Raw genomic sequence first — 25865 nt, forward strand, 5'->3', positions numbered from 1 at the left:
CCAGTTTAGCCTGAGGGTGCGGCACGCACTGTTTGCTGGGGGCAGGTGTGGAATACAGATGTAAAGCAATGAACCCTTCTCTGTAAAACCTCGTGTGTATAGCACTAATGTCTTTTATCGACCATTCTCAGAGCCCTGCGAGAGGTGTATAGATGATGGGGACGGCCCAGGAAACGTAGCTATGACCAGTGTAGACTTCTACCTATCACACCAAAAGCAGGTCAGTAATTGTGTCTGTGACTAAATAGCCCTGTACCTCCTATAGGATCTGTGACCAGCAAACTTCTCATTGCTGGGCCTTGCCTAGCACCGAGCTCGTATATATTAGACATGCTGGGCCTGATTCAGACATGTATGGAGGTCGGTTTTGCCAATGGAATTGTGGCTTTTGCATTGCGTCTATTTCCACACAGAACATTCGCACATTACAGCAGCTACAGGTGATTCAGTCGTATGCGCGTTAGTGATTCAGTCGTATGCATGTTAGTGATTCAGTCGTATGCGCGTTAGTGATTCAGTCGTATGCGCGTTAGAGATTCAGTCGTATGCATGTTAGTGATTCAGTCGTATGCGCGTTAGTGATTCAGTCGTATGCATGTTAGTGATTCAGTCGTATGCGCGTTAGTGATTCAGTCGTATGCATGTTAGTGATTCAGTCGTATGCATGTTAGTGATTCAGTCGTATGCATGTTAGTGATTCAGTCGTATGCATGTTAGTGATTCAGTCGTATGCATGTTAGTGATTCAGTCGTATGCATGTTAGTGATTCAGTCGTATGCATGTTAGTGATTCAGTCGTATGCATGTTAGTGATTCAGTCGTATGCATGTTAGTGATTCAGTCGTATGCATGTTAGTGATTCAGTCGTATGCATGTTAGTGATTCAGTCGTATGCATGTTAGTGATTCAGTCGTATGCATGTTAGTGATTCAGTCGTATGCATGTTAGTGATTCAGTCGTATGCATGTTAGTGATTCAGTCGTATGCATGTTAGTGATTCAGTCGTATGCATGTTAGTGATTCAGTCGTATGCATGTTAGTGATTCAGTCGTATGCATGTTAGTGATTCAGTCGTATGCATGTTAGTGATTCAGTCGTATGCATGTTAGTGATTCAGTCGTATGCATGTTAGTGATTCAGTCGTATGCATGTTAGTGATTCAGTCGTATGCATGTTAAGGATTCAGTCGTATGCACGTTAGTTATACCTCCACTGGCTGCTGAATGCATGTAACTTAGAGAACGGGGGGGGTCACTGTACTGGGGGCTTGCTGTGGGTGTTTGGGCAGGATTGTTGGTTGGAATTATGACTCGGGTCCACCAGCAGATCTGTGAGGTTGTGTCCATCACCTCTGCTTGCTATAGTCCTATCTTATTTCCTGTAAGTAGCAATAATTGTTGTGACTGGTTCTCCATATGGCTAACCCTGACTTACACTAATTACTGGTCATTGTTGTGTCCCCCTCAGGCCTACAAGATGACCACACGCCCCCGTGGCTACGCCCTGATCATCAGTAATGTCCATTTTGCTGCGCCAGAATTGGATTACCGCCATGGCGGGGAAGTGGATCTGGTCTCTTTGAAGCAGTTGTTTTCTCACTTGAACTATCAGGTGGTTGTTCGGAGTAACATTACGGCTCAGGTAAGTACACAGGAGATAGTTACAGTCTTGCCTTTATTTGGCATGAGTCTCTCTTGTCTAACCCAAGAAAAGACACCAGACAGAGGATCAAACGGGCCGGAAGCAACAATGTTTCTTTCTGTTGCAGTTGAGCTGTTAATCTCTGTGGTGCGAATCTTCTCATTCTTCCATTGGCTACAGGTTGTTCTAATCGGTTTATCATTCTGATTCCCTGATAGGCTACACATAATTGTAATGCTTATACAGCCCTGCAAACGCACTGATTCTTTCTATCCCCTCCCCTTGCAAAGTAGCCTATGTACCAAGCAAGAAAGCGAATGCAATAAGTGAAACGCGTCTAAATGTAATTGGCCTGTTCATAAAATACTGGAATATACCACAGACGCAGCCAAACAACACTCCGTGTACCAGAGAAGCAGGGCTGAATTAGTACAAAGTTGCAGATGAAGCACAACGGAACTTGGCGTGAGGGAATGCCGCAGCTGCTGCATTGGAGCACTTCATACAGACTCAGACACTGTCGTACACAGCTGTACACATGTTGCACATCAGATTGATCAGCGCTAGCTAGTAAAGTAGTTTTGTTTCTCGCTGGTGTTCTATTTATACAAATGTGATGCATGTTTTGAGTGCAAAGAATGCTCTATGCAGCTGTGCCGCTCGGGACTTGGCGCGCCGCTAGGGACTAGTTGACGAGACTCGAGTAACAGTGTTTAAGGATAAATCTGAACAATTTTTCATATAAAGGGGGAGATCTATCAATCCTTGGAGAGGGATGAAGTGGAGCAGTTACCCAAAGCAACCAATCGGCTTCTAACTGTTATTTCATAGACTGTGCTAGATAAATGGCAGAAGCTGCTTTGGCCAACTTCTTCACTAAGATACGTCTCCACAGTGTATAGTAAGACAGGCTGGATTTACAAGTCACCAGATCCAACAACCCAATAAACAATTGGCGGATGGGCGGTGAGGCAAGCTGCGTGGCGGATGGGCAGTGAGGCAAGCTGCGTGGCGGATGGGCAGGGAGGCAGGCTGCCTGACGGATGGGCGGTGAGGCAGGCTGCCTGGCGGATGGGCGGCGAGGCAGGCTGCCTGGCGGATGGGCGGCGAGGCAGGCTGCGTGGTTGATGGGCGGCGAGGCAAGCTGCGTGGCGGATGGGCGGGGAGGCAGGCTGCCTGGCGGATGGGCGGTTAGGCAGGCTGCCTGGCGGATGGGCGGTTAGGCAGGCTGCCTGGCGGATGGGCGGTTAGGCAGGCTGCCTGGCGGATGGGCGGGGAGGCAGGCTGCCTGGCGGATGGGCGGTTAGGCAGGCTGCCTGGCGGATGGGCGGGGAGGCAGGCTGCCTGGCGGATGGGCGGTTAGGCAGGCTGCCTGGCGGATGGGCGGTTAGGCAGGCTGCCTGGCGGATGGGCGGTTAGGCAGGCTGCCTGGCGGATGGGCGGTTAGGCAGGCTGCCTGGCGGATGGGCGGTTAGGCAGGCTGCCTGGCGGATGGGCGGTTAGGCAGGCTGCCTGGCGGATGGGCGGGGAGGCAGGCTGCCTGGCGGATGGGCGGTTAGGCAGGCTGCCTGGCGGATGGGCGGGGAGGCAGGCTGCCTGGCGGATGGGCGGTTAGGCAGGCTGCCTGGCGGATGGGCGGGGAGGCAGGCTGCCTGGCGGATGGGCGGTTAGGCAGGCTGCCTGGCGGATGGGCGGCGAGGCAGGCTGCGTGGATCAGACCCTTTCTCACCCAGGATGCCACGAAGACCCTCACACACTCACTGGTCATCTCCAGACTGGACTTCTGTAATCTCCTCCTATCTGGCCTCCCTGACAAACACCTCTCTCCACTCCAATCTATTCTCAGTGCTGCTGCCCGCCTCATCTTCCTCTCCAAACGCACTGCATCCACCTCTCCTCTCCTACAAGCCCTTCACTGGCTCCCCTTTCCTTTCAGAATCCAATTCACAACTTCTCACACTCACTTATAAAGCCCTCACCCACTCCTCTCCCATCTACATCTCTGACCTTATCTCCCTTTACTCTCCCACCCGTCCTCTTCGCTCAGTGCCGCCTCTCCTGCCTACTGATTACCTCCTCCCATTCTTGCCTCCAAGATTTTGCACACACTGCTCCCTATCTCTGGAATTCTTTACCTTTCCCCATAAGACTCTACTCTACCTCTCCCCATAAGTATTTACAGTACTTTAAACGGGCTTTCAAGACTCACTTTTCTCTGACGTCCTAAGTGGATGCTGGGACTCCGTAAGGACCATGGGGAATAGCGGCTCCGCAGGAGACTGGGCACAACTAAAAGAAAGCTTTAGACTACTGGTGTGCACTGGCTCCTCCCACTATGACCCTCCTCCAGACTTCAGTTAGAATCTTGTGCCCGGCTGAGCTGGATGCACACTAGGGGCTCTCCTGAGCTCCTAGAAAGAAAGTATATTTTAGGTTTTCTCTAACGTCCTAAGTGGATGCTGGGGACTCCGTTAGGACCATGGGGAATAGCGGCTCCGCAGGAGACTGGGCACAAAAGTAAAGCTTTAGAACTACCTGGTGTGCACTGGCTCCTCCCCCCATGACCCTCCTCCAAGCCTCAGTTAGATTTTTGTGCCCGAACGAGAAGGGTGCACACTAGGTGGCTCTCCTGAGCTGCTTAGTGAAAAGTTTAGTTTTAGGTTTTTTATTTTCAGTGAGACCTGCTGGCAACAGGCTCACTGCATCGAGGGACTAAGGGGAGAAGAAGCGAACTCACCTGCGTGCAGAGTGGATTGGGCTTCTTAGGCTACTGGACATTAGCTCCAGAGGGACGATCACAGGCCCAGCCATGGATGGGTCCCAGAGCCGCGCCGCCGGCCCCCTTACAGAGCCAGAAGACAGAAGAGGTCCGGAAAATCGGCGGCAGAAGACGTCCTGTCTTCAACAAGGTAGCGCACAGCACTGCAGCTGTGCGCCATTGCTCTCAGCACACTTCACACTCCGGTCACTGAGGGTGCAGGGCGCTGGGGGGGGGCGCCCTGAGACGCAATAAAAACACCTTGGATGGCAAAAAATGTATCACATATAGCTCCTGGGCTATATGGATGCATTTAACCCCTGCCAGAATACATAGAAAAACGGGAGATAAGGCCGCCGATAAGGGGGCGGAGCCTATCTCCTCAGCACACTGGCGCCATTTTCCCTCACAGCTCCGTTGGAGGGAAGCTCCCTGGCTCTCCCCTGCAGTCACTACACTACAGAAAGGGTTAAAAAAGAGAGGGGGGGCACTAATTACGTGCAGTATTAAAGATACAGCAGCTATAAGGGGAAAAACACTTACATAAGGTTATCCCTGTATATATATAGCGCTCTGGTGTGTGCTGGCAAACTCTCCCTCTGTCTCCCCAAAGGGCTAGTGGGGTCCTGTCCTCTATCAGAGCATTCCCTGTGTGTGTGCTGTATGTCGGTACGTTTGTGTCGACATGTATGAGGAGAAAAATGATGTGGAGACGGAGCAGATTGCCTGTAATAGTGATGTCGCCCCCTAGGGGGTCGACACCTGAGTGGATGAACTGTTGGAAGGAATTACGTGACAGTGTCAGCTCTGTATAAAGGACAGTGGTTGACATGAGACAGCCGGCTACTCAGCTTGTGCCTGTCCAGACGTCTCATAGGCCGTCAGGGGCTCTAAAGCGCCCGTTACCTCAGATGGCAGATATAGACGCCGACACGGATACTGACTCCAGTGTCGACGGTGAAGAGACAAATGTGACTTCCAGTAGGGCCACACGTTACATGATGGAGGCAATGAAAAATGTTTTACACATTTCTGATAATACGAGTACCACCAAAAAGGGGTATTATGTTCGGTGAGGAAAAACTACCTGTAGTTTTCCTGAATCTGAGAAATTAAATGAGGTGTGTGATGATGCGTGGGTTTCCCCCGATAACAACTGATAATTTCTAAAATGTTATTGGCATTATATCCTTTCCCGCCAGAGGTTAGGGTGCGTTGGGAAACACCCCCTAGGGTGGATAAAGCGCTCACACGCTTGTAAGGGCTCTACCCTCTCCTGAGATGGCCGCCCTTAAGGATCCTGCTGATAGAAAGCAGGAGGGTATCCTAAAATGTATTTACACACATACTGGTGTTATACTGCGACCAGCAATCGCCTCAGCCTGGATGTGCAGTGCTGGGTTGGCGTGGTCGGATTCCCTGACTGAAAATATTGATACCCTAGATAGGGACAGTATATTTTTGCCTATAGAGCATTTAAAAGATGCATTTCTATATATGCGTGATGCACAGCGGAATATTTGCCGACTGGCATCAAGTCTAAGTGCGTTGTCCATTTCTACCAGTAGAGGGTTATGGACACGACAGTGGTCAGGTGATGCGGATTTCAAACGGCATTTGGAAGTATTGCCTTATTAAGGGGAGGAGTTATTTGGGGTCGGTCTTTCAGACCTGGTGGCCACGGCAACAGCTGGGAAATCCACGTTTGTACCCCAGGTCGCCTCTCAACATGAGAAGACGCCGTATTATCAGGCGCAGTCTTTTCGTGGACAAGCGGGCAAAAGGTTCCTCATTTCTGCCCCGTGACAGAGGGAGAGGAAAAAGGCTGCTGAAATCAGCCAGTTCCCAGGAACAGAAACCCTCTCCCGCCTCTGCCAAGCCCTCAGTATGACGCTGGGGCTTTACAAGCAGAATCAGGCAAGGTGGGGGGCCCGTCTCAATGAATTTCAGCGCGCAGTGGGCTCACTCGCAAGTAGACCCCTGGATCCTTCAGGTGATATCTCAGGGGTACAAATTGGAATTCGAGACGTCTCCCCCTCGCCGTTTCCTAAAGTCGGCTTTACCGATGTCTCCTTCTGACAGGGAGACAGTTTTGGAAGCCATTCACAAGCTGTATTCCCAGCAGGTGATAATCAAGGTACCCCTCCTGCAACAGGGAACGGGGTATTATTCCACACTGTTGTGGTACCGAAGCCGGACGGCTCGGTGAGACCGATTCTAAATCTAAAATCTTTGAACACTTACATACAGAGGTTCAAATTCAAGATTGAGTCACTCAGAGCAGTGATTGCGAACCTGGAAGAAGGGGACTACATGATGTCTCGGGACATCAAGGATGCTTACCTTCATGTCCAAATTTACCCTTCTCACCAAGGGTACCTCAGGTTTATGGTACAGAACTGTCACTATCAGTTCAGACGCTGCCGTATGGATGGTCCACGGCACCCCGGGTCTTTACCAAGGTAATGGCCGAAATGATGATATTCCTTCGAAGGAAGGGAATTTTAGTTATCCCTTACTTGGACGATTCCCTGATAAGGGTAAGATCCAGGGAACAGTTGGAGGTCGGTGTAGCACTATCTCAGGTAGTGTTGCGGCAGCACGATTGGATTCTCAATATTCCAAATCGCAGCTGGTTCCGACGACTCGTCTTCTGTTCCTAGGGATGATCCTGGACACAGTCCAGAAAAAGGTGTTTCTCCCGGAGGAGAAAGCCAGGGAGTTATCCGAGCTAGTCAGGAACCTCCTAAAACCGAGCCAAGTCTCAGTGCATTAATGCACAAGGGTTCTGGGTAAAATGGTGGCTTCCTACGAAGCAATCCCATTCGGCAGATTCCATGCAAGAACTTTCCAGTGGGACCTGCTGGACAAATGGTCCGGGTCGCATCTTCAGATGCATCAGCGGATAACCCTGTCACCAAGAACAAGGGTGTCCCTCCTGTGTTGGTTGCAGAGTGCTCATCTTCTAGAGGGCCGCAGATTCGGCATTCAGGACTGGGTCCTGGTGACCACGGATGCCAGCCTGCGAGGCTGGGGAGCAGTCACACAGGGAAGGAATTTCCAGGGCTTATGGTCAAGCCTGGAGACATCACTTCACATAAATATCCTGAAGCTAAGGGCCATTTACAATGCTCTAAGCTTAGCAAGACCTCTGCTTCAAGGTCAGCCGGTGTTGATCCAGTCGGACAACATCACGGCAGTCACCCACGTAAACAGACAGGGTGGCACAAGAAGCAGGAGGGCAATGGCAGAAGCTGCAAGGATTCTTCGCTGGGCGGAAAATCATGTGATAGCACTGTCAGCAATTCCGGGAGTGGACAACTGGGAAGCAGACTTCCTCAGCAGACACGACCTCCACCCGGGAGAGTGGGGACTTCACCCAGAAGTCTTCCACATGATTATAAACCGTTGGGAAAAACTCGACAGGTATTGCGCCAGGTCAAGGGACCCTCAGGCAATAGCTGTTGACGCTCTGGTAACACCGTGGGTGTACCAGTCAGTGTATGTGTTCCCTCATCTGCCTCTCATACCCAAGGTACTGAGATTGATAAGATGGAGAGGAGTAAGCACTATATTCGTGGCTCCGGATTGGCCAAGAAGGACTTGGTAACCGGAACTTCAAGAGATGCTCACGGAGCATCCGTGGCCTCTACCTCTAAGAAGGGACCTGCTCCAGCAAGGACCCTGTCTGTTCCAAGACTTACCGCGGCTGCGTTTGACGGCATGGCGGTTGAACGCCGGATCCTGAAGGAAAAAAGGCATTCCGGATGAAGTCATCCCTATCCTGATCAAAGCCAGGAAGGATGTAACCGCAAAACATTATCACCGCATTTGGCGAAAATATGTTGCGTGGTGCGAGGCCAGTAAGGCCCGACGGAGGAAATTCAACTGGGTCGATTCCTACATTTCCTGCAAACAGGAGTGTCTATGGGCCTGAAATTGGGGTCCATTAAGGTTCAAATTTCGGCCCTGTCAATTTTCTTCCAAAAAGAACTAGCTTCAGTCCCTGAAGTTCAGACGTTGTAAAAGGGGTACTGCATATACAGCCTCCTTTTGTGCCTCCAGTGGCACCTTGGGATCTCAATGTAGTTTTTGGGTTCCAAAAGTCACATTGGTTTGAACCACTTAAATCTGTGGAGTTAAAATATCTCACATGGAAAGTGGTCATGCTGTTGGCCCTGGCCAGGGCCAGGCGCGTGTCCGAATTGGCGGCTTTATCCTGTAAAAGCCCTTATCTGATTTTCCATTCGGACAGGGCGGAATTGAGGACTCGTCCTCAGTTTCTCCCTAAGGTGGTTTCAGCGTTTCACCGGAACCAACCTATTGTGGTGCCTGCGGCTACTAGGGACTTGGAGGACTCCAAGTTGCTAGACGTTGTCAGGGCCCTGAAAATATATGTTTCCAGGACGGCTGGAGTCAGAAAATCTGACTCGCTGTTTATCCTGTATGCACCCAACAAGCTGGGTGCTCCTGCTTCTAAGCAGACTATTGCTCGTTGGATTTGTAGTACAATTCAGCTTGCACATTCTGTGGCAGGCCTGCCACAGCCAAAAATCTGTAAATGCCCACTCCACAAGGAAGATGGGCTCATCTTGGGCGGCTGCCCGAGGGGTCTCGGCTTTACAACTTTGCCGAGCAGCTACTTGGTCAGGAGCAAATACGTTTGTAAAATTCTACAAAATTGATACCCTGGCTGAGGAGGACCTGGAGTTCTCTCATTCGGTGCTGCAGAGTCATCCGCACTCTCCCGCCCGTTTGGGAGCTTTGGTATAATCCCCATGGTCCTTACGGAGTCCCCAGCATCCACTTAGGACGTTAGAGAAAATAAGAATTTACTTACCGATAATTCTATTTCTCGTAGTCCGTAGTGGATGCTGGGCGCCCATCCCAAGTGCGGATTGTCTGCAATACTGGTACATAGTTATTGTTACCAAAAAATCGGGTTATTGCTGTAGTGAGCCATCTTTTCTAGAGGCTCCTCTGTTATCATGCTGTTAACTGGGTTTAGATCACGAGTTGTACGGTGTGATTGGTGTGGCTGGTATGAGTCTTACCCGGGATTCAAAATCCTTCCTTATTGTGTACGCTCGTCCGGGCACAGTATCCTAACTGAGGCTTGGAGGAGGGTCATGGGGGGAGGAGCCAGTGCACACCAGGTAGTTCTAAAGCTTTACTTTTGTGCCCAGTCTCCTGCGGAGCCGCTATTCCCCATGGTCCTTACGGAGTCCCCAGCATCCACTACGGACTACGAGAAATAGAATTATCGGTAAGTAAATTCTTATTTTTTATTTTACAGTGAGATCTGCTGGCAACAGACTCACTGCAGCGAGGGACTAAGGGGAGAAGAAGTGAACCTACCTAACTGGTGGTAGCTTGGGCTTCTTAGGCTACTGGACACCATTAGCTCCAGAGGGATCGACCACAGGACCCGACCTCGATGTTCGGTCCCGGAGCCGCGCCGCCGGCCCCCTTACAGAGCCAGAAGCAAGAAGTGTTCTGGAAAATCGGCGGCAGAAGACTTCTGTCTTCAACAAGGTAGCGCACAGCACTGCAGCTGTGCGCCATTGCTCCTCATGCACACCTCACACTCCGGTCACTGATGGGTGCAGGGCGCTGGGGGGGGGCGCCCTGAGGGCAATATAACACCTTGGCTGGCAAATCTACACCATATATAGTCAGGAAGGCTATATAGGTGTAAATATACCCCTGCCAGAATTCCAGATAAAGCGGGAGAAGTCCGCCGGAAAAGGGGTGGGGCTATCTCCCTCAGCACACTGGCGCCATTTTTCCCTCACAGCTCCGCTGGAAGGACGCTCCCTGGCTCTCCCCTGCAGTGTCAAGCTACATAAGGGTAAAAAAGAGAGGGGGGGCACTAAATTTAGGCGCAGTATATATAATATAAGCAGCTATAAGGGAAAAAACACTCATTTATAGTGGGATCCCTGTGTTATATAGCGCTCTGGTGTGTGATGGCATACTCTCTCTCTGTCTCCCCAAAGGGCTTTGTGGGGTCCTGTCCTCTGTCAGAGCATTCCCTGTGTGTATGCGGTGTGTCGGTACGGCTGTGTCGACATGTTTGATGAGGAGGCTTATGTGGAGGCGGAGCAAATGCCGGTAAATGTGATGTCACTCCCTGCGGGGTCGACACCTGAGTGGATAGTTCTGTGGAAGGAATTACGCGACAGTGTCGACTCCTTGCATAAAAGGTTTGACGACATACCAAATATGGGACAGCCGGCTTCTCAGCCTGTGCCTGCCCAGGCGTCTCAAAAGCCATCAGGGGCTCTAAAACGCCCGCTACCTCAGATGGCAGACACAGATGTCGACACGGATACTGACTCCAGTGTCGACGACGATGAGACTAATGTATCTTCCAATAGGGCCACGCGTTATATGATTGAGGCAATGAAAAATGTGTTGCATATTTCTGATGTTACCCCGGGTACCACAAAAAAGGGTATTATGTTTGGAGAGAAAAAACTACCAGTTGTTTTTCCTCCATCTGAAGAATTAAATGAAGTGTGTGAAGAAGCGTGGGCTTCCCCCGATAAGAAACTGGTAATTTCTAAGAGGTTACTAATGGCGTACCCTTTCCCGCCAGAGGATAGGTCACGTTGGGAAACATCCCGTAGGGTGGATAAAGCGCTCACACGCTTGTCAAAGAAGGTGGCACTACCGTCTCCGGATACGGCCGCCCTGAAGGAATCTGCTGATAGAAAGCAGGAGGCTATCCTGAAGTCTATATATACACACACAGGTGTTATACTGAGACCAGCTATTGCTTCAGCATGGATGTGCAGTGCTGCAGCTGCGTGGTCAGATTCCCTGTTGGAAAATATTGATACCCTAGACAGGGACACTATATTGCTAACCGTAGAGCATATTAAAGACGCACTCTTATACATGAGGGATGCACAGAGGGATATTTGCCGGCTGGCATCTAAAATAAGTGCAATGTCCATTTCTGCCAGGAGAGGGTTATGGACTCGGCAGTGGACAGGAGATGCAGATTCTAAAAGGCACATGGAAGTTTTGCCTTATAAGGGTGAGGAGTTGTTCGGGGATGGTCTCTCGGACCTCGTTTCCACAGCAACAGCTGGGAAGTCTACATTTTTACCCCATGTTCCCTCACAGCCAAAGAAAGCACCGTATTATCAGGTACAGTCCTTTCGGCCCAATAAGGGCAAGCGGGTTAAAGGCGCGTCCTTTCTGCCCAGAGGCAGAGGTAGAGGGAAAAAGCTGCAGCATACAGCCAGTTCCCAGGAGCAAAAGTCCTCCCCCGCTTCCTCTAAGTCCACAGCATGACGCTGGGGCTCCACAGGCGGAGCCAGGTACGGTGGGGGCCCGTCTCAAAAATTTCAGCGATCAGTGGGCTCGCTCACGGGTGGATCCCTGGATCTTTCAAGTAGTATCTCAGGGATACAAGCTGGAATTCGAGACGTCCCCCCCCCCGCCGTTTCCTCAAATCTGCCTTGCCAACAACTCCCTCAGCCAGGGAGGCAGTGTTAGAGGCAATTCACAAGCTGTATTCCCAGCAGGTGATAGTAAAGGTGCCCCTACTTCAACAAGGACGGGGTTACTATTCCACAATGTTTGTGGTACCGAAACCGGACGGTTCGGTGAGACCCATTTTAAATTTGAAATCCTTGAACACGTATATAAAAAAAATTCAAGTTCAAGATGGAATCGCTCAGGGCGGTTATTGCAAGCCTGGACGAGGGGGATTACATGGTATCACTGGACATCAAGGATGCTTACCTGCATGTCCCCATTTACCATCCTCACCAGGAGTACCTCAGATTTGTGGTACAGGATTGTCATTACCAATTCCAGACGTTGCCGTTCGGTCTACCCACGGCTCCGAGGGTCTTTACCAAGGTAATGGCCGAAATGTTGATACTCCTTCGAAAGAAGGGAGTTTTAATTATCCCGTACTTGGACGATCTCCTGATAAAGGCGAGGTCCAGGGAGCAGTTGTTGGTCGGGGTAGCACTATCTCGGGAGGTGCTACAACAGCACGGCTGGATTCTAAATATTCCAAAGTCACAGCTGGTCCCTACGACACGTCTGCTGTTCCTGGGGATGGTTCTGGACACAGAACAGAAAAAAGTGTTCCTCCCGGAGGAGAAGGCCAAGGAGCTGTCATCTCTAGTCAGAGGCCTCCTAAAACCAAAACAGGTGTCTGTGCATCACTGCACGCGGATCCTGGGAAAGATGGTAGCTTCCTACGAAGCAATTCCATTCGGCAGGTTCCATGCAAGAACTTTTCAGTGGACCTGTTGGACAAGTGGTCCGGATCGCATCTTCAGATGCATCGGCTGATAACCCTGTCTCCAAGGACCAGGGTGTCTCTGCTGTGGTGGCTGCAGAGGGCTCATCTTCAAGAGGGCCGCAGATTCGGCATACAGGACTGGGTCCTGGTGACCACGGATGCCAGCCTTCGAGGCTGGGGGGCAGTCACACAGGGAAGAAACTTCCAAGGACTATGGTCAAGTCAGGAGACTTCCCTGCACATAAATATTCTGGAACTGAGGGCCATTTACAATGCCCTAAGTCAGGCAAAACCCCTGCTTCAAAACCAGCTGGTACTGATCCAGTCAGACAACATCACGGCGGTCGCCCATGTAAACCGACAGGGCAGCACGAGAAGCAGGACGACGATGGCAGAAGCCACAAGGATTCTCCGATGGGCGGAAAATCACGTGTTAGCACTGTCAGCAGTGTTCATTCCGGGAGTGGACAACTGGGAAGCAGACTTCCTCAGCAGGCACGACCTCCACCCGGGATAGTGGGGACTTCATCCAGAAGTCTTCCAACTGATTGTAAACCGTTGGGAAAGGCCACAGGTGGACATGATGGCGTCCCGCCTAAACAAAAAGCTAGAAAGATATTGCGCCAGGTCGAGAGACCCTCAGGCGATAGCTGTGGACGCTCTAGTGACACCGTGGGTGTACCGGTCGGTTTATGTGTTCCCTCCTCTTCCTCTCATACCAAAGGTACTGAGGATAATAAGGAGAAGAGGAGTAAGAACTATACTCATTGTTCCGGATTGGCCAAGAAGAGCTTGGTACCCGGAACTTCAAGAAATGATGTCAGAGGACCCATGGCCTCTGCCGCTCAGATAGGACCTGCTGCAGCAGGGGCCCTGTCTGTTCCAAGACAACCGGGGCTGCGTTTGACGGCATGGCAGTTGAACACCGGATCCTGAAGGAAAAGGGCATTCCGGAAGAAGTCATTCCTACGCTGATTAAAGCTAGGAAAGAAGTAACCGCAAACCATTATCACCGCATATGGCGAAAATATGTTGCGTGGTGTGAGGCCAGGAAGGCCCCAACGGAGGAATTTCAACTGGGCCGTTTCCTGCACTTCCTACAGTCAGGGGTGACTATGGGCCTAAAATTGGGTTCCATTAAGGTCCAGATTTCGGCTCTATCGATTTTCTTCCAGAGAGAACTGGCTTCACTACCTGAAGTTCAAATTTTTGTTAAGGGAGTGCTGCATATTCAGCCCCCTTTTGTGCCTCCAGTGGCACCTTGGGATCTCAACGTGGTGTTGGATTTCCTAAAGTCACATTGGTTTGAGCCACTTAAAACCGTGGAATTTAAGTATCTCACGTGGAAAGTGGTCATGTTGTTGGCCTTGGCTTCGGCCAGGCGGGTATCAGAATTGGCGGCTTTGTCATGTAAAAGCCCTTATCTGATTTTCCATATGGATAGGGCAGAATTGAGGACTCGTCCCCAATTTCTCCCAAAGGTGGTATCAGCCTTTCACCTGAACCAACCTATCGTGGTGCCTGCGGCTACTAAAGACTTGGAGGCTTCCAAGTTGTTGGATGTAGTCAGGGCCCTGTAAATTTATGTTTCCAGGACAGCTGGAGTCAGAAAGACTGACTCGCTATTTATCCTGTATGCGCCCAACAAGTTGGGTGCACCTGCTTCAAAGCAGACTATTGCTCGCTGGATCTGTAGTACAATTCAGCTTGCACATTCTGCGGCTGGACTGCCGCATCCTAAATCGGTGAAAGCCCATTCCACGAGGAAGGTGGGCTCTTCTTGGGCGGCTGCCCGAGGGGTCTCGGCTCTACAACTTTGCCGAGCAGCTACTTGGTCGGGGTCAAACATATTTGCTAAATTCTACAAGTTTGACACCCTGGCTGAGGAGGACCTAGAGTTTGCCCATTCGGTGCTGCAGAGTCATCCGCACTCTCCCGCCCGTTTGGGAGCTTTGGTATAATCCCCATGGTCCTTACGGAGTCCCAGCATCCACTTAGGACGTCAGAGAAAATAAGAATTTACTCACCGGTAATTCTATTTCTCGTAGTCCGTAGTGGATGCTGGGCGCCCATCCCAAGTGCGGATTGTCTACAATACTTGTATATAGTTATTGTTTAACTAAAGGGTTATTGTTGAGCCATCTGTTGAGAGGCTCAGTTGTTCTCATACTGTTAACTGGGTATTGTATCACGAGTTATACGGTGTGATTGGTGTGGCTGGTATGAGTCTTACCCGGGATTCAAAATCCTTCCTTATTGTGTCAGCTCTTCCGGGCACAGTATCCTAACTGAAGTCTGGAGGAGGGTCATAGTGGGAGGAGCCAGTGCACACCAGTAGTCTAAAGCTTTCTTTTAGTTGTGCCCAGTCTCCTGCGGAGCCGCTATTCCCCATGGTCCTTACGGAGTCCCAGCATCCACTACGGACTACGAGAAATAGAATTACCGGTGAGTAAATTCTTATTTTTCACCAAACCCAGCTGTTTCTCATCCTAACCCTCTGTTGCACTCTCACTGTCTACCCCATCTGTGTCACCCCTCTCAGTCTGCCCCTGTATGTAAGGTCTCATTTGCAGGGCCCTCTGCCCTCACCATGCTTCTCTGCCACTATGATGCTTATTTCAGTGTCCTGTCCCCTGATGCAGTAATGTTTATATACCATGTACTTATCCTACATTGTCTTGTACTGTAAGTCGCTATTTTCTTGTTTTGCTCATTTATTGTACGTTGTTTGGCGCTGTGGAACCCCTGTGGCGCCATATAAATAAAGGATAATTTCTCCTTCATCCACTAGGGGCCACTGGAGCGTAGTTACAATGGGGAAATAGTAGGCAGTAATTGGGAGCTGGCACTTTAAAATTCTTCACTCTGTGGCTAGCTCCTCCCCTACTATCTCCCCTCCAAGCCAGTCTTAGTTTAGTGCCCGAGGTAGCTGGTTCACTTGGGTTTAGCTGAAGAATTTTTCTTTTTTCTTTATTATTTTATTTTTTCTTACTTACGCTCTGTCACTGCCAGTCTGCACCGCGGGAGCTGCCGGCGGGGTCCCATCGCAGCTGCGTGCGGCTCGGATGGGCCCCGGCTGAGGGAGACACTGAGCTCTCCTGAGTTGGCGGACACCGCTGTGTGCGGCGCGTGTCGGGACCACTCCATCCAGCAGAAGATTCCGGCAGCATGGCAGCGGTAAGGAACAGTGGTCGGACACCGCTGCGTGCGGCGCGTGTTGGGACCACTCCGTCAACAGAGGCCGGACACCGCTGCGTGCGGCGCGTGTTGGGGCCACTCCGTCAACAGAGACCGGACACCGCTGCGTGCGGCGCGTGTCGGGGCCATTCCATCATCTGCAAGCAGTGGTGAGTAAACACCCCCCCTTCACATTGAGGTATAATTTATCTATTACATTACACATTTACTGGTGCAATGTGCTATAAGTAATATGTTTATTCCTTCAGTGTGCCACTGTATGATCTCATGTCTGGAGTCCGATTATAATCAGAGGCGCCTTTTCTGGTTCAAATTTGGCGCCTTTAAGGGGTGGGCGGAGCTTCAGTGCGCTATGCACAGCGCCCGCTCTGTACTGCGGCTCAGCGCTCCCTGCTCCCCGCCCGCGACACACATTGCCGGCGGGGGATGCAGGGCACTCACCGACGGGTTCGTTTAAAATTTGCGCCAGAGCGGGGGGCGGAGCTAACTCCTGCTCGGTACAGGCTTCCGCGCTGTACAGCGGGCTCAGCGCCCCGCTCCCCAGCCACTGTATTTCCCGCTCTGTACAGCGGGCTCCCGGCTCACGCTTTGCCGGCAGGGGATACACGCTCACCGCTCCGGGTAAGCTACAGGCTCCCGCGCTGCACAGCGGGCTCAGCGCCCCGCTCCCCAGCAACTGCATTTCCCGCTAGGTCGCTCACCGCTACGTGGAACTGAAGCGGGTTAGTTAAATTTTGAGGGCCGGCCTAATTCCGCTCTGCACAGCGGGCTCCCTGCTTCATTTCACACATTGCTGGAGGGAGAGTCAGGGAGCTTACTGCTTCATTTAATGTTTGTACTGGGATAATCCCGCTTTGCTCAGCGGGCTCCCCACTCCCCAGCACACACACACATGGATTAGAGCCTGCTCTATATCAGGGGCTCATGAATGCATTGGTGGCCATAATAGTGGAGCAGATTATGCATAGGAACCCAGGTTCACATATCACCCTCTACCCAATTGGCTTAATTATGTGTATATATATGTAAATATGTGGATATATATATATGTATGGGGTTATGTATGGGTGTGTATATATATATATGTATATATATATATGTATATATGTGTATACTGTTACACTACCATATACCATATATAGTGGCAATGTTTTTATTATAAGACAGACCTGGTTTCACATTAGCTCCGCCTTGCCACATAACTTTTCCCCCCGGCTTTTCTCGCAGACTGCACGCCATTTTGGGAAACCAGCGGAGCCTCCGAGAAACATGTATTGCGTCTTCCTAATTTAGCAGTACTCTACATACAGGGCGGGTGTTACCTTCCCTTTATTATTCCTTTGTTTCACTTAATAAAAATAATACTGGTAGTAATTTGGGGAATGTGTGTGGCATCAGACAGTCGCTGTAGCGGGTATCTGAAGGGACCAGGGTTTGAATCCAAAAAAATAAAAATAAAATAAAAAATAAATAAATAATACTTTAAGGGAGCTCCTATAGTCTAGTGGCTAAGACTCCTGTCCCACAGCGCAGATCTACTGGTTTAGGTCTCCGCTGCTCCAGAAAGTTTATTTGCATCGTGTCGGTCACTACACATTATAGTGCAGACCTTACATAGGGCTGTGTTTATTTAACCCACCTTTTCTCCTTTCGTTTGTCTCACCTGGGATAGTCGAGGAATTCCCTCTTAGGTGTGAAGTATGCGGTGGAGCCATCTGCTTAGCCCTCCACGCACCTGCAGGACACTCCTGTTTGACAAGCTCAGATTATGCAGGTAATGTCGCTGTTAACCAGAGACCTTGTACGTCATTTCACCTCTCCAGGTTTCTAAAAGAGCCTTGCTAACCTTCCATGTTACACAACTCAGCAGTGGAAAGGCCTCTCCGGGAGGTGGAGAAAGATGTCCAGGATACTGATGAGGTCCGTTTTCTGTGGAGTCTGAACCAGTGTCTCAGAATATCCAGGTGCATTATACAGCAGTTCGTCTGATACTGCAGGTAAAGGAGGCGGGCACGTCAAGCCATCAGGGTTCGACGCCGATGATGAAATGACAGCGACTGGTCCAGTTTCGGATGAGCTGGGTAGGCTCCGGTGGGCGGCCGGCAGAGACCCGAATACACAATTTCAGGTATCAAACAATGTTTGTTTCTCTGACGTCCTAGTGGATGCTGGGAACTCCGTAAGGACCATGGGGAATAGCGGCTCCGCAGGAGACTGGGCACAACTAAAGAAAGCTTTAGGTCACCTGGTGTGCACTGGCTCCTCCCACTATGACCCTCCTCCAAGCCTCAGTTAGATTTTGTGCCCGGCCGATGTTGGATGCACACTAGGGGCTCTCCTGAGCCCTTAGAAAGAAAGTATAGATTTAGGTTTTTTATTTTCAGTGAGACCTGCTGGCAACAGGCTCACTGCAGCGAGGGACTAAGGGGAGAAGAAGCGAACTCGCCTGCTTGCAGCCGGATTGGGCTTCTTAGGCTACTGGACACCATTAGCTCCAGAGGGATCGACCGCAGGCCCAGTCCTTGGTGTTCGGTCCCGGAGCCGCGCCGCCGTCCCCCTTACAGAGCCAGAAGCAAGAAGAGGTCCGGAAAATCGGCGGCAGAAGACATCAGTCTTCACCAAGGTAGCGCACAGCATTGCAGCTGTGCGCCATTGCTCCTCATGTACACCTCACACTCCGGTCACTGAGGGTGCAGGGCGCTGGGGGGGGGGCGCCCTGAGCAGCAATATTAACACCTTGGCTGGCAAAAATACCACAATATATAGCCCCAGAGGCTATATATGTGGTAAATACCCCTGCCAGAATCCAGAAAAAAGCGGGAGAAAAGTCCGCGAAAAAGGGGCGGAGCTATCTCCCTCAGACACACTGGCGCCATTTTCTCTTCACAGTGCAGCTGGAAGAAAGCTCCCCAGGCTCTCCCCTGTAGTTTTCAGGCTCAAAGGGTTAAAAAGAGAGGGGGGGGCACTAAATTTAGGCGCAATATTATATATACAAGCAGCTATTGGGGAAATTTCACTCAGTTATAGTGTTAATCCCCACATTATATAGCGCTCTGGTGTGTGCTGGCATGCTCTCTCTTTGTCTCCCCAAAGGGCTTTGTGGGGTCCTGTCCTCAGTCAGAGCATTCCCTGTGTGTGTGCGGTGTGTCGGTGCAGCTGTGTCGACATGTTTAATGAGGAGGCTTATATGGTGACGGAGCAGATGCCGATAAATGTGATGTCGCCCCCTGTGGGGCCGACACCAGAGTGGATGGTTAGGTAAAGGTATTAACCGACAGTGTCAACTCCTTACATAAAAGGGTGGATGACGTAACAGCTGTGGGACAGCCGGCTTCTCAGTCCGCGCCTGCCCAGGCGTCTCAAAGGCCATCAGGGGCTCAAAAAACGCCCGCTCACTCAGATGGCAGACACAGATGTCGACACGGAGTCTGACTCCAGTGTCGACAAGGTTGAGACATATACACAGTCCACTAGGAACATCCGTGACTTAATCCCGGCAATAAAAAATGTGTTACACATTTCTGACATTAACCCAAGTACCACTAAAAAAGGGTTTTATGTTTGGGGAGAAAAAGCAGGCAGTGTTTTGTTCCCCCATCAGATGAATGAATGAAGTGTGTGAAAAGCGTGGGTTCCCCCCGATAAGAAACTGGTAATTTCTAAAAAGTTACTGATGGCGTACCCTTTACCGCCAGAGGATAAGTTACGCTGGGAGATATCCCCTAGGGTGGATAAGGCGCTCACACGGTTGTCAAAAAAGGTGGCACTGCCGTTTTAGGAACGGCCACTTTGAAGGTACCTGTTGATAAAAAGCAGGAGGCTATCCTGAAGTCTGTATTTACACACTCAGGTACTAGACTGAGACCTGCAGATCGTGCTGCTGCAGCGTGGTCGGTGACCCTGTCACACATGAGAACATATTAAAGACGTCGTCTTATATATGAGGGATGCACAGAGGGATATTTTGCCGGCTGGCATCCAAAATGAATGTAATGACCATTCTGTCAGGAGGGTATTAGAGACCTGTCACTGGACAGGTGATGCTGACTTTAAAAGGCGCATAGAGACTCTGCCTTATAAGGGTGAGGAATTATTTGGGGATGGTCTCTGGGACCTCGTATCCATTACCTCAGGTTTCCTCACAGACTAAGAAAGCACTGTATTATCAGGTACAGTCCTTTCGGCTTCAGAAAAGCAAGCGGGTAAAAGGCGCTTCCTTTCTGTACAGAGACATGGGGAGAGGTAAAAAGCTGCACCAGTCAGCCTGTTCCCAGAATCAAAATTCTTCTCTCGCTTCCTCTGAGTCCACAGCATGACGCGGGGGCTCCACAGGTGTAGCCAGGTACGGTGGGGGGCCGTCTCAAAAATTTCAGCGATCAGTGGGCTCGCTCACAGGTGGATCCCTGTTTCATTCAAGTAGTATTTCAGGGGTACAAGCTGGAATTCGAGATGTCTCCCCCCCGCCGTTTCCTCAAATATGCCTTGCCGACAACTCCCTCAGGCAGGGAGGCTGCGCTAGAGGCAATTAATAAGCTGTATTCCCAGCAGGTAATACTCAAGGTGCCCCTACTTCAACAAGGACGGGGTTACTATTCCACACGGTTTGGGGTACCGAAACCGCATGGTTCGGTGTGACCCATTTTATATTTAAAATCCTTGAACACATACATAAAAAAATTCAAGTTCAAGATGGAATCGCTCAGGGCGGTTTTTGCAAGCCTGGACGAGGGGGATTACATGGGATCCCAGGACATCAAGGATGCTTACCTGCATGTCCCCATTTACCATCCTCGCCAGGAGTACCTCAGATTTGTGGTACAGGATTACCATTACCAAGTCCAGACACTGCCGTTTGGACTGTACATGGCACCGAGGGTGTTTACCAAGGTAATGGCCAAAATGATGATACTCCTTCGAAAAAAGGGAGTTTTAATTATCCCGTACTTGGACAATATCCTTATAAGGGCAAGGTCCAAGGAGCAGTTGCTAGTCGGGGTAGCACTATTTTGGAAAGTGCTACAACAGCACGGTTGGATTCTAAACTGTCCAAAGTCACAGCTGGTTCCTACGACACGTCTACTGTTCCTGGGGATGGTTCTGGACACAGAACAGAAATAAGTGTTTCTCCCGGAGGAGAAAGCCAAGGAACTGTCATCTCTAGTCAGAGACCTCCTGAAGCAAAAACAGGTATCGGTGCATCATTGCACGCGAGTCCTGGGAAAAAATGGTAGCTTCCTACGAAGCAATCCCATTCGGCAGGTTCCATGCAAGAGGGCCGCAGGTTCGGCATACAGGACTAGGTCCTAGTGACCATGGATGCCAGCCTTTGAGGCTGGGGGGCAGTCACACAAGGAAAAAAACTTCCAGGGACTTTGGTCAAGTCAAGTGACTTCCCTACACATAAATATTCTGGAACTGAGGGCCATTTACAATGCCCTGAGTCAGGCAAGGCCTCTGCTTCAAAACCAGCCGGTACTGTTCAACTCAGACAACATCACGGCAGTCACCCATGTAAACCAACGGGGCGGCACAAGAAGCAGGATGGCGATGGCAGAAGCCACAAGGATTCTCCGATGGGCGGAAAATCATGTGTTAACACTGTCAGCAGTGTTCATTCCCTGAGTGGACGACTGGGAAGCAGATTTTCTCAGCGGACACGACCTCCACCCGGGAGAGTGGGTATTTCATCCAGAAGTCTTCCAAAGGATTGTACACCATTGGGAAAGGCCACAGGTGGACATGATGGCGTCCCGCCTCAACAAAAAGCTATAAAAGATATTGCGCCAGGTCAAAGGACCCTCAGGCGATAGCTGTGGACGCTCTGGTAACACCGTGGGTGTACCAGTCGGTTTATGGGTTCCTCCCTCTGCCTCTCATACAAAAGGTACTGAGAATAATAGGAAGGCGAGGAGTAAGAACGATACTCGTGGTTCCGGATTGGCCAAGAAGAGCTTGGTACCCAGAACTTCAAGAAATTATATCAGAGGACCCATGACCTCTGCCGCTCAGACAGGACCTGCGGCAGCAGGGGCCCTGTCTGTTCCAAGACTTACCGCGGCTACGTTTTGACGGCATGGCGGTTGAACGCCGGATCCTAAAGGAAAAGGCCATTCCGGAGGAAGTCATTCCTACGCTGATTCAAGCCAGGAAAGATGTAACTGCAAAACATTATCACCGCATATGGCGAAAATATGTTGCTTGTGTGAGGCCAAAAAGGCCCCAACAGAGGAATTTCAACTAGGTCGATTTCTGCATTTCCTACAAGCAGGAGTGTCTATGGGCCTAAAATTAGGCTCCATTAAGGTACAGATCTCGGCTCTGTCGATTTTCTTCCAAAAAGAACTAGCTTCAGTACCTGAAGTTCAGACATTGTAAAAGGAGTGCTGCATATTCAGCCCCCGGTTGTGCCTCCAGTGGCACCTTGGGTTCTCAACGTGGTGTTGAGTTTCTTAAAATCACATTGGTGTGAGCCACTAAAAACCGTGGATCTAAAATATCTCACGCGGAAAGTGGTCATGTTATTGGCCTTGGCTTCGGCCAGGCGTGTATCAGAATTGGCGGCTTTGTCATATAAAAGTCCTTATCTGATTTTCCATATGGATAGGGCAGAATTGAGGACTCGTCCCCAGTTTCTCCCTAAGGTGATATCAGCTTTTCACTTGAACCAACTATTGTAGTGCCTGCGGCTACTAGGGACTTGGAGGATTCCAAGTTACTGGACGTAGTCAGGCCCTTGAAAAATTATGTTTCCAGGACGGCTAGAGTCAGGAGAACTGACTCGCTGTTTATCCTGTATGCACCCAGCAAACTGGGTGCTACTGCTTCTAAGCAGACTATTGCTCGCTGGATTTGTAGCACAATTCAGCTGGCGCATTCTGCGGCTGGACTACCGCAGCCAAAATCTGTAAAAGCCCATTCCACAGGGAAGGTGGGCTCATCTTGGGCAGCTGCCCGAGGGGTCTCGGCTTTCCAACTTTGCCGAGCTGCAACTTGGTCAGGGGCAAACACGTTTGCTAAATTCTACAAAATTGATACCCTGGCTGAGGAGGACCTGGAGTTATCTCATTCGGTGCTGCAGAGTCATCCGCACTCTCCCGCCCGTTTGGGAGCTTTGGTATAATCCCCATGGTCCTTACTCAGTTCCCAGCATCCACTAGGACGTCAGAGAAAATAAGATTTTACTCACCGGTAAATCTATTTCTCGTAGTCCGTAGTGGATGCTGGGCGCCCATCCCAAGTGCGGATTGTCTGCAATACTTGTATATAGTTATTGCCTAACTAAAGGGTTATTGTTGAGCCATCTGTTGAGAGGCTCAGTTATATTCATACTGTTAACTGGGTATAGTATCACGAGTTATACGGTGTGATTGGTGTGGCTGGTATGAGTCTTACCCGGGATTCAAAATCCTTCCTTATTATGTCAGCTCGTCCGGGCACAGTGTCCTAACTGAGGCTTGGAGGAGGGTCATAGTGGGAGGAGCCAGTGCACACCAGGTGACCTAAAGCTTTCTTTAGTTGTGCCCAGTCTCCTGCGGAGCCGCTATTCCCCATGGTCCTTACGGAGTTCCCAGCATCCACTACGGACTACGAGAAATAGATTTACCGGTGAGTAAAATCTTATTTTTCCTATCCTTTCCCCGCAGACGGCAGGAAATGGTATCAGGACCTCTCCAGGGTATACCCCTCGATGTATAGCCGGTCCAACAAGCTGCCTTTTTCCTGAGGCAACCTTGCTCAGGGATCCATCGAAGACACATATGTGGCAGCTGGGTTCTACCTTGTCCGGAGCAGGTAGGTTGTGGAACAATTGTCCTCTAGGTTACAGGATGTTTCGCATCAGGATCATTTGATACTTTGGTATAGGTCAGAATCACGATTCTGCTTTATGTTCTTTGGAGGTCTCCACGTCTGCAGACTCGGAACCTGCATTTTCGTTTGGGCTGTCTTAACCCGACGACCTCTGGGGCTGCGACAGTGACAGGTGAACATGAAATCCTACGGGGCAGATGGTTCGGAGGAAGGAACTTTCTGCAGAATTTCTTGAGCCATTGGAGGTAAGTCCACTTTGCTTTATCCTACTACTGCCCCAGCTCCAAGATAGACCTTTACCGGTCTTTCCTTTAGATTTTTCCGTGCCCTTTCAAGCTTTCGACTCCACACGGGCGATATCTCCGTCGCCAGGGGATCTCAGGGTAAAAGGCTGAAGCAGAGGTTCAACAGCCTCGGTCCAGTCTGATTTTAGGTCATCCTATACACCCACTACAGGTCAGACCTTCCTACCACCTGGAGGGTCCCAGGATAGGCGCATGTCAGTGGGAGAAGGCTTGGGCGGTTACAGTCTAGATTTTGGAGTACAACCGTCTCAGGAGTCCCTCGGCATGGGTCGGACGATTTACGATGACAAGAGTCATACTGCAGGCGGCGCTTCATATGCTCCTAACCGCAAAGGGTGTTGATTCCTGTTTTTCACATATCATTTGAATCGGGACAGTTCTCAGGTCTTTGTTTTCTTTTCACGTTCCGAAGCCAGTGGGCTTGGCCAGGCATATTCTGGCCTTAGAATCCTTTCAGTCTGTGATTGCTAGTTTGAACAAGAAAGGGAGTTTTAAGTGTCCCTTGTCTTCAGAGATGCCTGTTTACTGATTTCGGTTGGGTTTCCTCATCGGGCTTTTCTCAGATTCGCATTACAGGATTCTCATTTTAACTGTCAGTCCTTTCCTTTCGGTCTCTTTTCCGATCCCACAGGGTTCTGGAAGTTCGCAGACTAACTTTTTCAAAGGCAGGAGGTGACGTTGGTTCCCTAATGGGACAATCTACTGCTACTATCCCACTCTGTACATTAGGTGGCTTCTGAATATCCGGAGGATCCAGGAGCTTCTGGTTCGACACAGATCCAAGTTATGCTCCTCGTAGACGTTTTCTCAACACGGTCCGTCAAAGGATTTTTCGTTCCTCGGCACCAGGTACTCTATTTCTTCAGTCAAGTTGTGACACAATGAGTGGTCGCCTACATTCCCCTCTGAGCGGGGGACAACAATCTTCTTTCCAGATCAGGCCACCAGGTCAGACTCCTGGGTGAGGGAACATTCCCCGGAGTTTTGTCAGCTGGTCTGCTGTGGGCGGAGATTCCGAATCGACCTCAGGGCGTTCTGACTGACTCTTTAACCCTTTACTACTCAGGGACGTGAGCTCTGGTGGCAGTAGCCGAGGATGCCCTCAGGGCTCCTGGGAGTTTTCTGGTTATTCTATCTTGCCGCCTTTTCTTTCTCTATCGTCCTAGTGGATGCTGGGGTTCCTGAAAGGACCATGGGGAATAGCGGCTCCGCAGGAGACAGGGCACAAAAAGTAAAGCTTTTCCAGATCAGGTGGTGTGCACTGGCTCCTCCCCCTATGACCCTCCTCCAGACTCCAGTTAGATTTTTGTGCCCGGCCGAGAAGGGTGCAATCTAGGTGGCTCTCCTAAAGAGCTGCTTAGAAAAAGTTTAGCTTAGGTTTTTTATTTTACAGTGAGTCCTGCTGGCAACAGGATCACTGCAACGAGGGACTGAGGGGAGAAGAAGTGAACTCACCTGCGTGCAGGATGGATTGGCTTCTTGGCTACTGGACATCAGCTCCAGAGGGACGATCACAGGTACAGCCTGGATGGTCACCGGAGCCGCGCCGCCGGCCCCCTTGCAGATGCTGAAGTCAGAAGAGGTCCAAAATCGGCGGCTGAAGACTCCTGCAGTCTTCTAAAGGTAGCGCACAGCACTGCAGCTGTGCGCCATTTTCCTCTCAGCACACTTCACACGCAGTCACTGAGGGTGCAGGGCGCTGGGGGGGGGCGCCCTGGGAGGCAAATGTAACCTATATAAAGGCTAAAAATACCTCACATATAGCCCCCAGAGGCTATATGGAGATATTTAACCCCTGCCTGGATTCACTAAATAGCGGGAGACGAGCCCGCCAAAAAAGGGGCGGGGCCTATCTCCTCAGCACACGGCGCCATTTCCTCTCA

General features: G+C 50.5%; 1 protein-coding gene and 1 long non-coding RNA gene across 7 annotated transcripts in view; both read left to right on the forward strand.

Moving 5' to 3' along the window:
* Positions 1-25865, forward strand: part of CASP2 (caspase 2) — a 189820-nt gene that overhangs the window by 143746 nt on the left and 20209 nt on the right. For all 6 annotated transcript variants that reach the window (XM_063962662.1, XM_063962664.1, XM_063962661.1 and 3 more), the window contains 2 exons: positions 132-220; positions 1467-1640. In XM_063962662.1, coding sequence (XP_063818732.1) covers positions 132-220; positions 1467-1640 — 263 coding nt within the window. The remainder of the gene's footprint in view (positions 1-131; positions 221-1466; positions 1641-25865) is intronic.
* Positions 17545-25144, forward strand: LOC135056904 (uncharacterized). The gene is made up of 3 exons (XR_010244095.1): positions 17545-17642; positions 17736-17996; positions 23512-25144. It is a non-coding gene; the product is annotated as an uncharacterized LOC135056904 (long non-coding RNA).

The sequence above is a fragment of the Pseudophryne corroboree genome, chromosome 3, assembly GCF_028390025.1.
Source record: "Pseudophryne corroboree isolate aPseCor3 chromosome 3, aPseCor3.hap2, whole genome shotgun sequence".
NCBI lineage: Eukaryota > Metazoa > Chordata > Amphibia > Anura > Myobatrachidae > Pseudophryne > Pseudophryne corroboree.